The 15,619-nt window shown below is 45.3% G+C and overlaps 1 protein-coding gene and 1 long non-coding RNA gene across 2 annotated transcripts; one reads left to right on the top strand and one right to left on the bottom strand.

Moving 5' to 3' along the window:
• Positions 1 to 678: 678 nt before the first annotated feature.
• On the bottom strand, positions 679 to 5,560 carry LOC310678180. Its single transcript, XR_014511671.1, has 2 exons — positions 5,395 to 5,560; positions 679 to 3,071 (listed from the first exon to the last, which is right to left on the bottom strand). It is a non-coding gene; the product is annotated as an uncharacterized lncRNA (long non-coding RNA).
• Positions 3,169 to 10,472, top strand: INA (internexin neuronal intermediate filament protein alpha). The gene is made up of 3 exons (XM_083441568.1): positions 3,169 to 4,369; positions 6,681 to 6,805; positions 8,193 to 10,472. Exons 1-3 carry the CDS (start codon positions 3,359 to 3,361, stop codon positions 8,503 to 8,505), a joined length of 1,449 nt encoding a protein of 482 aa, XP_083297694.1. The 5' UTR covers positions 3,169 to 3,358; the 3' UTR covers positions 8,506 to 10,472.
• The last annotated feature ends 5,147 nt before the right edge of the window (positions 10,473 to 15,619 follow it).

Genomic DNA, 15,619 nt, shown 5'->3' on the forward strand with positions numbered 1-15,619 from the left:
TCTCTTGGGAGTTCCCCAGCTGGTTCCTCCCATCATTCTTCTGTGTCCAACCAGCTCACGCCATAAACCCATGCCTGGCAGTCCATGCCAACAACAAACCTAGGGAGAACTAACAGAGAGCAGGCAGAGTGCTAAGAACCAGGCCACAGGACTGCTGCTTTAAGGCCTTACTAGCCTCTTAGAGGGACGCGGGTGGCACTGTGGGTTAAACCACAGAGCCTAGGACTTGCCGATCAGAAGGTTGGCAGTTCGAATCACCGCAACGGGGTGAGCTCCCGTTGCTCGGTCCCTGCTCCTGCCAACCTAGCAGTTCGAAAGCACGTCAAAGTACAAGTAGATAAATAGGTACCACTCTGGCGGGAAGGTTACAGCATTTCCGTTTGCTGCTCTGGTTCGCCAGAAGCGGCTTAGTCATGCTGGCCACATGACCCAGAAGCTGTACACTGGCTCCCCCTGCCAATTAAGCGAGATGAGTGCCACAAACCCAGAGTCGGTCATGACTGGACCTAATGGTCAGGGGTCCCTTTACCTTTATCCTCTGTGGTGGGGTGGTGGAAGCCTAGGAGGGGTGATCTGGTGCTATCCAGGACAAAGCTCCAGATATTTGTAGAACAAGTTGCTCACTTGAGCTTCCCGGGATTCTGTAATGCCTTGTTGAATGTCAGACAGGACAGGATGTTAATCAATTAATGCTTTACTGATTAATTTCATATTCTGATTGGTAACTGCATGTTTAGAATTCATAGTTAGATAGCGTTGATTGACTGGGACTAGAATAGGGATCCAGAAGAAGTGTATATATGGCCAAGTGCTGGTCACCAGCAGTTAGTTAGTTGGATTGGCAGCTCATGTTGGTTGGTGTTCCTGGTAGACAGCCAGAAGGAAGAAGACCTGAAAAGAATAGAGGGTGACTGGAGAACTGCTGGGGTCACTGAATGACTTGGCTTAGGCTTAAAAGTCAATGGGAGAACTTGAATTGACAAAGGCAGTATCACACACACAAGCCTCCCCACATCCTTGGGCACATCAGTTCCCTGTCTGTCAGCTTTCCACGTGTTCATGGGGCAAACCTGCACTGGGGCTTCTACTTGTATTTGCCGGGACACAAGTAGAATCCCTCACGTGATTAGGGAACCTTCTTTATCAGGATCCCAGATAGCACAAAAGTTCTACCCACATCCAAATGAAGTCAAGTAGAAGCTCCATACAGATGTTTAGAATGAGGGTGGAGGAGGACATGCCTGAGGGTGTTGGGGTGGTGCTTCCATGTGAGCCTCTGCTTCCACCTTGACTGGAAGGTGTCAGTAGCTATGTCACTGAACATGCCTATGGTCTACAGCCATCCAGTCTCAAAAGCTGGAAAGAATACGGCCACTTGTGCACCAAAAATAGCCCACAGCCAAAAGCACATAACTCTAGATCCAGAATTAGGGAAGAAGTGCAGCTAAATCAAAGGCCAAAACAGAAAGGAAATCAAGTATCCTGGAAGGAACTCAAGGACAATTCTACATAGCAACCAACCAGGTGACTGAAAGAAAGTCAGAATGTTCTGGTAGGAAGCCCTAAATGCCAACATGGAGTCAGGAGAGGCTGTGCAAGTCTTGGACCAGTGTCTCGATGCAATGGTGCACTAGATAAAGGTTAAAAAACTGAGCTTAAATCCTGGATAAAAATGGAGATTTTGTGGGTGAGTGGTCAATTGCCTGTTTTGGATGGGGTTTCTCTCCCTCTGAGGCAGCAGGTATGCAGACTGGGTCTACTACTTGAGCCATCTCTGTCACTAGAGACCCAAGAGACCAGGAGTGCCTTTTGCCAGCTTCAGCTGGTATGCCACTTGCAACCTTTTCTGGACCAAGACATCCTGACTACAGTGGTCCAGTAAAAGGTTGCTCACAAGAGAATGTGGCCCAGGGGCAGAAAAAGTTCCTGCAACCCTGCTACAGAGAACTGAATTCCAGATTTGGGGGTATGGCCTCACCTAGAGAATATGTACATCTCCACAGAGAAATGCCAGACTAAATACCATGTTGAGATGATAGGATTTAAATCACACATTTTAGTAGTGTATTTTCTGAACACAAACAATATTTTTAAAAGACTGTTCATGTTAGGCAGGGGCAATGTGTCATGCAGAGTTATGGATGCAAATGTTTTCACCTTCCTTCCTTGGTGCTGTGATCAGGGAAACTGTAGCTGCATGTGTTAATACTGGCACTACAAATCATCAACAGCAAAACACTTCCTCCTAAGAACACTCCTGCAGTCCTGCTGAAATTCATTCTGAAAACCACATTTACATATTCTTATCAGACTGAGTTGTTCTAATGAAATAGTATATTCCCCCGGTTTAAGAGCACAATATGAATACGCAATATGATAACAGGATGCAACTACAGTTTTGCAGGATCTTCAAGGTCCTACTACACTGCAGTATGTTTAATATACTCTAATCTTCCCACTCTAAATTCACTCCCTTAGCAAATCTAGGACACTCCTGTCTTTCTCTTCTTCCTCACTACAGCAATCAATAAGTGTTACCCTCCAGTCTTCTTTACTGTTTGTGCACAGTACAACAAAGCAAATGTTCTGACTGAATTGAAGAGCTCCATTATTTAACACACACAGGCCTACCCTGAGAAAGAAACTGGCTCTATGGTTCGGAGAAACAACAGCATTGGGAAGCTGGTTAAGGGATACGGAGCCTAGCAGTTCTGTATATCATAACTGTCTATCTCCAAGAGCCAAAACAGCTTGCGCTGGGTGGAACCGTCCCCAACCTTTAGCGGCAGCCGGTGGGAAGAACTGACATCAGCACTGCGGCAAAATGGACAGCTCCACCAGCATTTCTCCCTGTCATGCTTCCTAGCAAAGTCAGTTGGGAATGCGAAAGATGCACCATCAGCACTACCAGGTCCCTCCAAGCCCTCTATCCTTCCTCAGACGTGAGCCCCAAGATTTCAGCCAGCAACGCCAGCTGCTTCCCATTCCCCGACAGGCGTTCTCTGCTCTACCTTCATTCCTTCTTAGTCAGGGGCAGCCCAAGTTTCTCACCTCCGCTTACCTCCGCTACTCTGCAAAGCAATGACCATCGTTCCTAAATATACCAAGCTCTATCACCCTGTAGAGGAGCAGCCCTTCCACCCGCACCCCAAAATCCGCTGCTTACGCCCAATGGGACCGCCAGAGCGCCCCAGCATCCTCACCTCCCCCGCCTGTCCCTTTCATCCCAATCTCCTCCCCTCGACCGCGCCCTAAAAGTGCAGCTTCCCCCCACCCCCGCCTTTCTGCGGCGCGACGGGCGACCCGCCTCCCTATATAAAGCACGGACGGCGCAGGGAGCCTCTCTACTGCCTCCAGGATGAATTTCGGATCGGATTCCCACTACTTGGCCTCTTCCTACAGGAAGATCTTCGGGGAGCCTCCCCGCTACTCCTCCCGCCTGGGCAGCTCGACGGCGGGCAGCAGCTACCGCTCGCAGTCGTTGTCCCGCAGCAGCCATGCCGTCTCGTACCGGCTGGCGCAGGCGGAGAGCCTGGACCTGAGCCAGGCGGCGGCGGTGCACGACGAATTCCGCCTGACGCGCACCAACGAGAAGGAGCAGCTGCAGGGCCTCAACGACCGCTTTGCCGGCTACATCGAGAAAGTGCGGCAGCTGGAGCAGCACAACCGGCTGCTGGAGACCGAGCTGGGCGCCTTGCGCCAGCGCCACGCCGAGCCCAGCCGGCTGGCCGAGCTGTTCCAGGCCGAGCTGCGCGAGCTGCGCGCCCAGCTGGAGGAGACCGAGGCCTCCCGGGCGCAGGCGGCGCTGGACCGCGAGCGGCTGGCCGAGGAAGTGCAGCGCCTGAGGGCGCACTGCGAGGACGAGGCCCGCGCCCGGGCCGAGGCCGAGCAGGCGCTGCGGGCGCAGCAGCGCGAGGTGGACGGCGCCACGCTGGCGCGCCTGGCGCTGGAGAAGAAGGTGGAGGCGCTGCTGGACGAGCTGGCCTTCGTGCGCAAAGTGCACTCGGAGGAGCTGGCCGAGCTGAGCGCCTCGCTGCAGGCGCCCGCGCTGGCCGCCGTCGAGCCGGACGCCCCCAAGGCCGACCTGACGGCGGCCCTCAAGGAGCTGCGCGGCCAGTACGAGGTGCTGGCCGCCAAGAACCTGCAGGCGGCCGAGGAGTGGTACCGCGGCAAGTTCGCCAACCTGAGCGAGCAGGCGGCGCGCAGCAACGAGGCCATCCGCGCCAGCCGCGAGGAGATCGGAGAGTACCGCCGCCAGCTGCAGGCGCGCACCCTCGAGGTGGAGAGCCTGCGCGGGGCCAACGAGTCCCTCGAGCGGCAGCTGCACGAGATGGAGGAGCGCCACCACGCCGAGGCCGTCGGCTTGCAGGTGAGGGCGCGCGCGGGCGGGCAGAGGGGGGTCGCCTTTCCGCGCAGGCGCCGCGTCGTCATTCTCCGCACCGCGTCCGAGGACACACCTCGTGGCCAGACGCTGACGATCGCCTTAGCGCGCTCGCCCCCTATCGCGCACGTAAGCGCCGCTTCTCCACCCACCCCTCCCCCGGTGGCTTCCGATCACTAGCCGCAGAAAGCTGCAGGAAACTGATCTCTGGGTTGGCTCAGGATGAAAGTTGTCGCCTGTCATGTGCTGAATCAGACCACTGGTACATTCACAGCAGACTTAAGGCCAGTGGTTGGAAGCCTCCGGCTGGCCTTAGACGTTTGAGAATCTCGTTTCCAAAAATCTGCTAGCTGGCTTCTAGGAGGGGTGGGGAAAATCTGTCAACACATTCCGTCTGGATGGGGTGTTAAAACAGGCTAGGAGTTTTGCTTTTTGTGCAGGTGTCTTTTAGAAAAGCCATTCAAGGGTATCACTTGCATGCTTATTTCTCTGGGCACCTTGAAAGCTCTTAACAGTTTACCATGGAGCTCCTGACTGTAGTGCAGTTGGGCCCATAAACAGAACCTCTTATCCATGAAGTGTTTTGATGGTGTGTCCGTCTGTCCCGCCAGTCTCATGTTAATTCTTTGTGCACATGGGCAAAGCTGCCCCCTGCCCCCAAATAAAAAAAATCAAAACAAATCTGAGATTCTGCCCCCACCCTAACAAAAGCCCTCCAAGAATCCTGGCTACGCCCCTGGTTGTGCACTGGTTTCATATTGAGGAATAACTGATTTCCACATCTGGATACTGTGCCTGCTTAGTGTTTTCACAGTTCCTGGGTTTGAATAGTGAAAAGGGTGGTGTCAGCTTTGGGACATCCCTCCCTCTAATCTGTGAGGAATTATACCTCTTCTAACATCTCCCTGCTTCTTAAGAGGAGTAGGGCTCAGCCTGAACTGAAGCTAAAAGACAGTGGAGGAAACTATGTCTCTCTCCATGGTACTGAACAAGATGCACTGCAATCAATCTACTGTTAGCTAGTGGAGCCAGTAAGAAAATATGGTATGCTTCTGTTCAGGGTGCCTGCCAGACATTGGATCTTCCAGGATAGTGCATTAGTTTTGTTACTCCTCCTCACTTTTCCCTCTTGGACGGTCAGCATTCCGTGGCAACTGAAAATGCTCTGTCATCATTGGGCTGTTGGGGGGAAATTTTAGGAATTTTTCGTCTATAGGTTTCTTGTGCATGGGAGGTACTGTTTTGGCTACATAAAGGATACACACATTCTAAGTTAAGCTTGCACTGCTCCCCCTTTAACATAGTGCAAACTGAAGCTGTATTACATTAAAAGAGGAATTCTAGGAATTGCATCTTATGTAGGTGAGTCTGTTGATTAGTTTTAAAGGCATACATATCAACAGCTAGGGCTAGAATTAGGGCTGAAAATTGTGATGATTAAAAAAATCCCCCAATTATTTGGCAATCTTCTGTAATACATGCATACATCATTTAAACGGGGGAAGCTTTCTTCATAAGAAAGACTGCCATATTAATATGCAAATTTAACAAGTTAACAACTTACAAGTCCTATGATTAATCAACTAAGATTTCTATAATCAAATGGCGGCCCTAGTTAGCAACTGTACAGGTGTAGCAGGAGCATTTACTTGGCCAAGATTCTGAATGCAAATTTGTTAGCGGAAATGTGTAACTTAAGCAAAATGGAAAAACAGCTTCTGATTCAATCAGAGATACAGAATCATTGCTGCAAATACTTGACACTGAGCTTTTGGTATATGTGAAATAAAGGTGCCCTTTATACATTGCTGGTGTGAACCTTTTTCCTTAAGCAGATCCCAAATGGCTGGGGTCTTCATCTGAGTTTACAAATTTGGGGCACTGTAGCTGTAAGGGTAGCTATATCTGATCATCACCCACTTCTCCTCCAGTAGTGTGTGCTTGTGGGGGGGGGGGGCAGAATCCAGAGAAAGTCCTCCAAGGATAAACAATAATACTTGAATAGCTTCATATAGGAGAGGGTTGTGTCTGTGTTCTGGAACACTGAGAGAAATCCCATCCAGTTTTCCACATAGGACTTCATGGTGGTCATACCCAGAAAGCTGTCATGTACCCAGAAAGCTGTCATGCAGGCTTATACATGTTTTAATTGTAGACCTGAATTTGCATGTTGTTTTGTGCAAATGCATGTACAATATTGCTGATTTTGCCACAGTTCCATTCTAAGAGGAAAAGAAGCTGCTCAGCAACATCTTTGGCTTTAAAATATCAGTTTTATATCTGTCCGTCTGAATTACAGGACACTGTCAATCAGCTGGAGAGTGACCTGAGAGACACAAAAAGTGAAATGGCTCGGCATCTGAGAGAATACCAAGATTTGCTCAATGTCAAAATGGCCCTGGATATAGAGATAGCAGCATACAGGTAACAGTGACTATCAAAGCCCTGCTTGCCTGTTGGTTATGTAAACAGCATAGCACCAAAATAGGCTGTGATGAAATCCAACCCTATCCTAGTGGCTGGTGGGAGTCAGTTTAGCGCTGCTCACTAGGAAGCTTTACCACCATTTTGCATTGATGGTAATGCAATGCATTGAGAGTAGATAAAGTATAGTAAAACTAGGTGTTTTCAGTATACATTGTATAAATTAACATATTCAAGTTCATATAGTGACACCTAAAATAATAATGAATTTTTTGGTGGGATAAGCTTTTATAGCTTATACGAAAGGTGAGGCACCCGTGGCTGCTTAGATGTTGGTTCCAATTCCCATCGGCCCCAGCCAGCATGGCTTATGGTCCAGCAATACCTGGAGGGCCATAGGTTCTCCACCTGTGGCTTATATCATAATACATTTGCTGGTCTTTAAACAGCTATAAGACTCTGTCTGCTGCAACAACAAAAAAACACCCCTCTGGAAGATGTGGTTGTAAGTAACAGGGTATAGTTTATGCTCTTAAAAGCTGTTGTGTCTACCTACAGAATCCCTTAAGTAGAGGAAATAGCATATGTACAGATGCCACAGCCTCTGACACCTCTCATTTGATCATGCCTGACAGTAGGTCTTTTACCCAACTCCACACCGCACCTATGAGTTGTATTCTTCATGACTGCCACTAAATTTGGCAGCAGCTGCAGTTTATAAATTGCCTTTCAAAGGCAGCCCCACATATAATGCACTGCAGTAATCTAACCTAGAGGTTACCAAAGTGTGGACAGCATATGTACAGATAGGAGCATAGCTGGGCCACCTACTTAAGCTGATGGAAGGCATTCTACATCACTGAGGTCACCTGAACTTCAAGCACCAGTGATGGATCCCAAGTTATGTACCTGCTCCTTCAGAGTAAGTGTAACCCCATTAAGAGCAGGCCAGCTCTAATTCATCCAGTCTAGGGAACCACGCACTAACAGTTCCTCAGTCTTATCTGGAATGAACTTCAATTGAGTGTCCATTATTGAGGCAAGACATTGGTCCAACACATCTACTGCCACACTTGTAGATGTCAATGAGAAGTAGAGCTCTGTGTCATCAGAATATTCCTGACTACATGCTCAAGATTCTAGGTGACCCTACTTAGCGATTTTATATAGATGTTAAACAACATGGGGTTTATTTTTAAATCTGCAAATATTTTCAAATTCCTGTGGGTCTTTGGGGCATGGAAAAATGCTTGGTTACTCACCCCTCTTTTAGTCTTCTGCTTTTAACCAACATAGGGACTAGAAATGGTCCCACCTCTTCATAAATGTGCTTAATCCTGGATTGAACCCCAAATAATAATAATCTCTCCTTCTCTGGTGTTTACAGGAAACTGCTGGAGGGTGAGGAGACACGTTTTAGCACTTCAAGCATCAGCATTTCATCAATGAATCCCCCTTCCAACCCCACTTACTCCTTCCAGCCCAGGTTCTTCAGTTCCTCTATGGCCAGCAGTTCCAAAATATCCCCCACTTTCTCTTTTAAGAAAGAGGAGAAAGAAGAGGCTAAATTGGCTTCAAAAATCTCATCAAGCCAAATAGGGGAAGCCTTTGCTGAAATGATTGAGGAGACCATAACATCCACTAAGAAAACTGAACGAACAAATCTGGAAGAGGGGGGTGCTGCAAACCAAAAAGTGTAACCTTTCACCTTAAGTACAATGAACCTTTAAGGAGGGAACAATATAGCTTAGACCTTTAAATTGCCTATGCCTGAATTAAGGTGCTTACCAGCTCATGTACACATAAAGTTCTAATGTTTCACATCACTAGACTAGTTTAGTAAGAGCACCACATCCAGAATCACTAGGAGGAAAGAAAGGGGAGGGGGCTCAAAGTTTGATTATTTTCCGGGGGCGGGGAGGGACTCTATAGGAAAACTAGTTGGCAAACTGCAGTTATGTAATAGCCAGATCTCACAATTTCTAAATTAAGCAAAGAGGGAAGTCTCAGAAGTGCAGCTAGTAGAAAAAGGTAAAACCTACACATTATAGTTAATGACTCGGGGCCCCTTCATGATGTCTGACTTAATTGCTGAACCTGCTATTCAGTATCAGTTGAAAAGTGAACCTCCTTCACAGGCAAGATACAAAATATCCAGCAATTGCACCTTGTCAGGGAAGTGCAGATTAATCTTCGTTACCCGCCTCTTGAAGGCAAGTAATTAGATGATTTATTCTGTTTCCAGTTCTTCTGGACCATAGGGGTAGAGAAAACAGGGCATTTTGTTTGCCTTGCTGTGTGGTTGGTGTACTCTAGAAAGAAGCACAATGCATTCAAAAATACTAGGTGGAAGCTACTGACATTTATAAGGTGCAGATGTCTTTAGGAAGATAAATACTAAGCCACACAATAACTGGACCAACTTTCTGTACCAATGCACATGGGAGCTCTCTGTCATATGATAGCACATAGTGAAGATGCACTTAAATATATCTTTGTTATCTCACTAGCTAAACCTGGTGCATTCTTTTTTAAAAAACCTACATGATAAAATTTTTTGGAGTATTAGAGCCCTGTTTTTCTGTTAGAAGCATGTACAGTCATTTCTGTGATTACATTGTGAACCATTGTTCTGTCCATTTCACTTTGTGCCATATTTGTAGATTTAAAATAGTAATCGCTTACAATCAGTAGTGCCAGCAATTTAAGAATAAAGGAAACAGGTGTGTTGTAATCAGTTCCTAGATTTTAGCTTTAGCCTTGTATGAAAATAAGGCTAAAAGAAAAAAGATCCACTCTCTTGAGTTTTCTAGAGCACAGATTCCTAACGTTGTTTCAAAAGCTTAGATATCTGCTGTTTCCTGTTGCCACAATCCTGGCTTTTGATTCACCATTAGAAAAGGAGTGTAGAATTACGCCAGCTGCTTATTTCTCTATTATGGAAAGCAATATGGGTTCTATGTGCTGTATTAGAGACAAAGTTTGTTAATAACATACTATTAAGGTATTTTTTCTTAATGTATTTTCTTAAATGTACTCACTGCCACATGATAACCTCACCAGTGAATTGTAGTGGTTCTTCTGACTTTTCTCTAATAGACTTAGAGGAGCATATTTGTTAGCCTTGCCAGCCAGACTTGGAAATGATGCAGCTACACACATACACAGAATCACTTCTGCTTGGTAAACTGGTGCTGTAGACTGATTAATGAAATTGTGACCATTTCAAGACACTGGCAGACTAAATTCACATGTTTGCAAACAAGTAGAGCCACAGGGAGGAAAGATTCACACCTACTATTTTCTCAAAAAGGAATCCTGATAAGATAGAATCCAATCCTCCATCTGGATCTGCTAACCTTCAGTGTACCTTTTCAGTCTACCATTTGAATATGTGCCAAGTTTTATATAGAACTTACTAGTGTGGATTTTCTTTCAATGCCTTAAAATTGCCAGCAGAATTTGCTTTCTGCAGAAGCTGAAGACTGTGTGTTATTGTGATGTGTTTGCATTAATGCATCCTGCCACAAGGTTTGAGCACACAAAACCATCATGTCCTATCAGTTTCACTGCAATAGTTTCCTGAACTAAGAGAAACTGTTTTGCTCACATTCTTTCCTCCTCTTCTGTAAGGCACAAATAAATAAAGATGACATGTCTTGAGGCAGCCTGTTTGTCCTTGGTGATATTCTGACTTCAAACTTTTCTGGGTTATAATCTCTTTCCAAATCAATTACATTCAGGCAAATCAGTGTTTGATGTTTGGGCAATGTCTAGAGCTGGGTGGTCCAACTTTTCATCCCAAGTGGGTTGCAGGGGTACTTCAACACAGAACCCACAGGCTGCACACTGCCTTGTGGGGAGGGGAGCTGGGCATGTTTAGCCTGGAGAAGAGGAGGTTAAGGGGTGATATGATAGCCATGTTCAAATATATAAAAGGATGTCACATAGAGGAGGGAGAAAGGTTGTTTTCTGCTGCTCCAGAGAAGCGGACACGGAGCAATGGATCCAAACTACAAGAAAGAAGATTCCACCTAAACATTAGGAAGAACTTCCTGACAGTAAGAGCTGTTCAACAGTGGAATTTGCTGCCAAGGAGTGTGGTGGAGTCTCCTTCTTTGGAGGTCTTTAAGCAGAGGCTTGACAACCATATGTCAGGAGTGCTCTGATGGTGTTTCCTGCTTGGCAGGGGGTTGGACTCAATGGCCCTTGTGGTCTCTTCCAACTCTATGATTCTATGATTCTATTTGGCACACACACCCTCAGCCCTTGGGCTGCCTTCCCAGTTAAGCTAGTGAAGCATTTGGCTTTGGGAAGGAGGTGTGAGGCTCTGGCAGGTTCCCAAAGCTGAGAAAGCACTAACTTGGCTTTAGGAAGGAGGCACAAGAACTCAAGGACCCTGACAGAGCCCCCATACCTTCCCAAAGCCCAGCACCTGGCTTACCAGCATTGGGAAGGTAGACAAGGGCTGCGGGGGAGCATCAAATGTTGTGGAGGGCCACCAAAAAGGGACTAATAAGCATGGTTCATTCTCATTATTCCTACAAGCTTTGGTCAGTTTTTAACATCCCTTCGCATAAGATCTTCTTAAACTGGACCATTATTGCCCAACAAGAAAGGAAAGATTGGCTCTAGTAAGTGCTGGGTTTCTCACTGCAAATGTCTCACAAGTACCATGAATGACAGTACCACATAGAGCAAATGCATCTCGTCAGCTAATATAATCTTCAGTGGATGACATTCATTCTGACACAATGACGGAACAGCCCAAAGGAATAGATATCATGCAACATTTACCCTAGCAAGGACCTTGCACTTCTCTAAGCAACTCCTGTCTGAAAGCATAGTTTAATTTCCCTGCCTTTTTTTATCCCACATCTGAGAACTTCTTCATAGAACAATCGGAACAAGCTGGTCCAACGCCTTGCCCAATAAATGAGGAAATATTAAAACATTTGGAGCTTTTCAGTTTAGAAAAACGAAACCTAGTAAAGAGAGTATATGATGGAGGTCTATACTATTACGCAGGTGTGGGAAAGGATAAGACCAGGCATGGCCAAACTTGGCCCTCCAGCTGTTTTGGGAGTACAACTCCCATCATCCCTAGCTGACAGGACCAGTGGTCAGGGATGATGGGAGTTGTACTCCCAAAACAGCTGGAGGGCCAAGTTTGGCCATGCCTGGATAAGGGTTTTCCCCCCCTCCCTCACACCATGCTAAAACCTGGTGTCATCTAAAGAAGGTGAGTGTTGGAAGATTCAGGACATACAGAAGAAAGTGCTCCTTCACACAGCACATAGTTAAAATGATGGCATTCACTCCCGCAAGCTGTTGTAATAGCAATCCACTTTTCATGGAGGATTTGGCTATCAGTGGCCAGGATGACTGTGTACTATCTCAAGAATTGGAGCCACTAGGCCTCTGAATGCCAGTTGCTGGGAGAGGGCTGTTCTGTTCATGTCCTCCTTGCGTACTTCCCATAGGCATCTGGTTGGTCACACTGAGAGCAGGATGCTGCACTTGATAGGGCTTTGGTCTGATCCAGCTGGATTGTTCTTAATTAGCTGGTCACCTCAACCAAGCTGTGTCCCCAGCTTCACGGAAATCTTATCTCCAGTCAGGTTGGTACCCTGCACATTTTGATTCATAAAACTTTCTGGGAGCGCTAGACACTTACTTTTATTTATGTTTTAATGAAAGCTCAGGCTCTGGGGTCCTTTGCTGACATGGGCCCTGGTGAAATTGCTTCAGTTGCACCATGGATAATTTGGCCTTGTCCGCAACTCTGTGTGCATTTTTAATGGCAAATATTAGAATAAATTCCAAAGTCTATATCAGAGCAACACTTTTATTAATGCGATCAAAGTGGCACGTAAGCTTTGAAGTCTCCCAGAACCTGCATGCTATTTCATGACATTTAGGTTGGCTTAATATGATCTTTGGAATTTTCCTTATCAGCAAACATGGCGACATTTACTCTGTGTGTGTATCAAAAATAAACGTTCACTATGTATACAGCAAGGATCCAATTTGATTGGTGCATGCCTGCTGATGACAGTCTAGCTGTGCCGCGGCGAAGAGGTTGAGAAAGTGACATGGCTTACCATTGTGCAAGCAATGCTTTGTAAGAGTGTTCTTGTTTTGGAACAAAGAGGGGTAGTTTAAGCCCTTAAGAAAGGGTACTGAAGCCATTAACAAGAGCTTTCTTTATAAAGTCACGATCTGCTGTAAAACGCTACATACTTACACTTCCTTTCCTATGGAAACCAAGAAAAGTAATCACAAAGCAAATACTATAGGGTCATTGTCATCTCCCCAAAGCTATTCAAGATGAGACCCACTAATTAATGGGAAATTCATCAAGCTGAACAATGGGTCATTTCATGTGTTCAAGCAACATGTGAAGTACTGAGCATTTCTGGAAGTCATAGAGCTGCAAACAAAAACTGATTTAAGTGAGTTTGGAACTGCCTATGTTATATGGTGAAAAGTGAAGCTTGGAGAAGCATAATATTCTTGGTGCTGTGCTTGAAGGAGCCGGTATCTGTAGTGAGTCTGTCTTGGGACAGACACTGCCTTTATTACTATGTTCTTAGAATCCAGTATTGGGTTTGAAGGATCCTGTCTCAGTAGTCAGGGAAACTCAGAACCATTCAAAGCCCTACAGCTGTCAGGCACTACGATGAACAGCAATTATAAGATGCAATCACACATGGCTATAATACATAGTAACAATTGAAGGAAACCTGAGTTTAATATCTAAATAAAGATCTTATTTTTATGATAAAAGATGATTTCCTCCTTTCTTAACTTACACACTTCAATATTAGTTTGGACTTGTAATCCATTTCTTTCAATTTGTCAATTCTTCATCTTGATTGATTTATTTTTCTCTGCTCTCTTTCCCTGTATATGATATAGTCTAAAGAAATCAGTTCAAAGCAGTTACTATGAAAGTGTGATAGAAGGCAAAAACACTTCAGAGGACAACAGGGAGCAGAAGAAAAGTGAGATTTTACATCTAGTTTACAACATTCTGAATGTTCATAGTCCCATGCAATTTCACTCAGAGTGAATTTTGGAGTCATTCTTTGAACCCAAGTTCACTCAAAGCACACATAAGCAGCCTAAATACACAATTCTTTCCCACTTAGTGTGTTATTCAAATTTGAAGGAAAAATGCCTGTTCACCAAAATAATCATATGCCAAAATATACTGCACATGTGTTCTTTGTAATATTTTATGATCAAAGGATAAACTAACCAATTACAGCTAGAACATACTTCCTGCACCAGTGGTATGTCTTGATGATTTGGAAATTGTACACACATTGGGGTGAGCTAGAATTTCATGTCGTCTCACCAGCTCAGCAACAACTTATTCAAACCAGCTTCAAATTACAACTAGAACAATGCATTAATCTAGTTCACCTAAAATATCATTCCATAAACAAAGACCTACACTATATAACAAATCACTATATATTAAATCTGGGGTCCCAGGATGGCACTGCCCTTGCTGTCCACCAGTCCCCGGTCAATTTTTTAAATGTATTGGTGTATTTGTGGCAGCTGTTTGGTTGCAGGGGTTTGCCTTTGGGGAGGGGGTTATTGTTGCCTGCTTTTTGTGTTTTGACCGGTGTGTTTGTGTGATTTGCCTGGTTTTGGAGTGGGAGTTCTGAGCAGTGTCAGTTTCTCTTCTGTGAAAGCAGTATTGTGTGATGCCCACAAGTTTCTTAGATTTCCAGATGTGTTCCTTGGCCCAACAAAAGTTGGGGGCCCCTAAATTAATCTAATATATCCATTAAAAAGTATTTACAGGCACATAAATTCTAGCCAACAGAAGATGTGTCAGAACACAATACCTAAGCAGAAGTGCTAAAATGTTGCGTTGTAGGGTAAGGTGTTAACACTTCAAGGAAAATGTGCAGGAGGCAAAATATCATCATCATCATCTTGGTATGTCTGGGAAGTGCAGCTGAGAAAAGGTTTAGGAAGATGATAGGAGTAGCAGGCAGTCTTCACAAACTCACTAGAATCAACAGGAATATAAAGGAAGAGATCCTATAGCAGGAAAGACATAGCTAATTTCCCAACCCCCATAGATATGCAAAATAATTAGCTTATTACCTAAATGACACAAATTTATAACGGTTTGATCAATCGTATTCTGAAGGATTGGGCCTGTGTTTTGCAAAAGGTAGCACTTGTTGAACAGTGGTGGTTAGGTAATTTTAGACTCTGTCCTTTACCATTAGATACCATTACTTCAACATGTGGTAAGCCAGCCCTCTTGTTCATTTTGCCAAGTGGGGTCCTGGATGTCTGCCCAGAGTCCTGGCACCACTGTTGTCTAGCTAGCAGATGCTGAAAAGTCTTCTGACTTAATTTTTCCTAGCATGGGTCAAGGCTGTATCAGAGGCACGCTGCCACAAGCAAGGATGTTAATATTCATTTTCCTAGAATATAAAAGCTTAGTTGGGTGCCAAGAGATTTATTTACTTGGTAACTACAGTTTACGTTGAGGCTTCAGCCACAGTTTCTGCGGAACAAAGTGTTCCTTTTGGGAGCAACACTCTAGAAAGGGACACATTCCTAGTACAGCGGTTTGTACTTCCCTTAAAGCCTTTATTTTTGTTGGCCAAGGCTCCCATTATTTTCAGGAGCTTGAGCTAATGGTTAACAAAAACTGCACACATTGGGTTGTGCTCTCATTGGGCACAAAGTCTCAAGGCAAGTTACTTTTTCCTCTGTGTGAATGTTCCTTAACACTTTTGCTCAAATAGAATTGACAATGCTTGGCTTCAAGGTTAC

The sequence above is a fragment of the Podarcis tiliguerta genome (genome assembly GCF_965153285.1).
Source record: "Podarcis tiliguerta genome assembly, chromosome: 5".
NCBI lineage: Eukaryota > Metazoa > Chordata > Lepidosauria > Squamata > Lacertidae > Podarcis > Podarcis tiliguerta.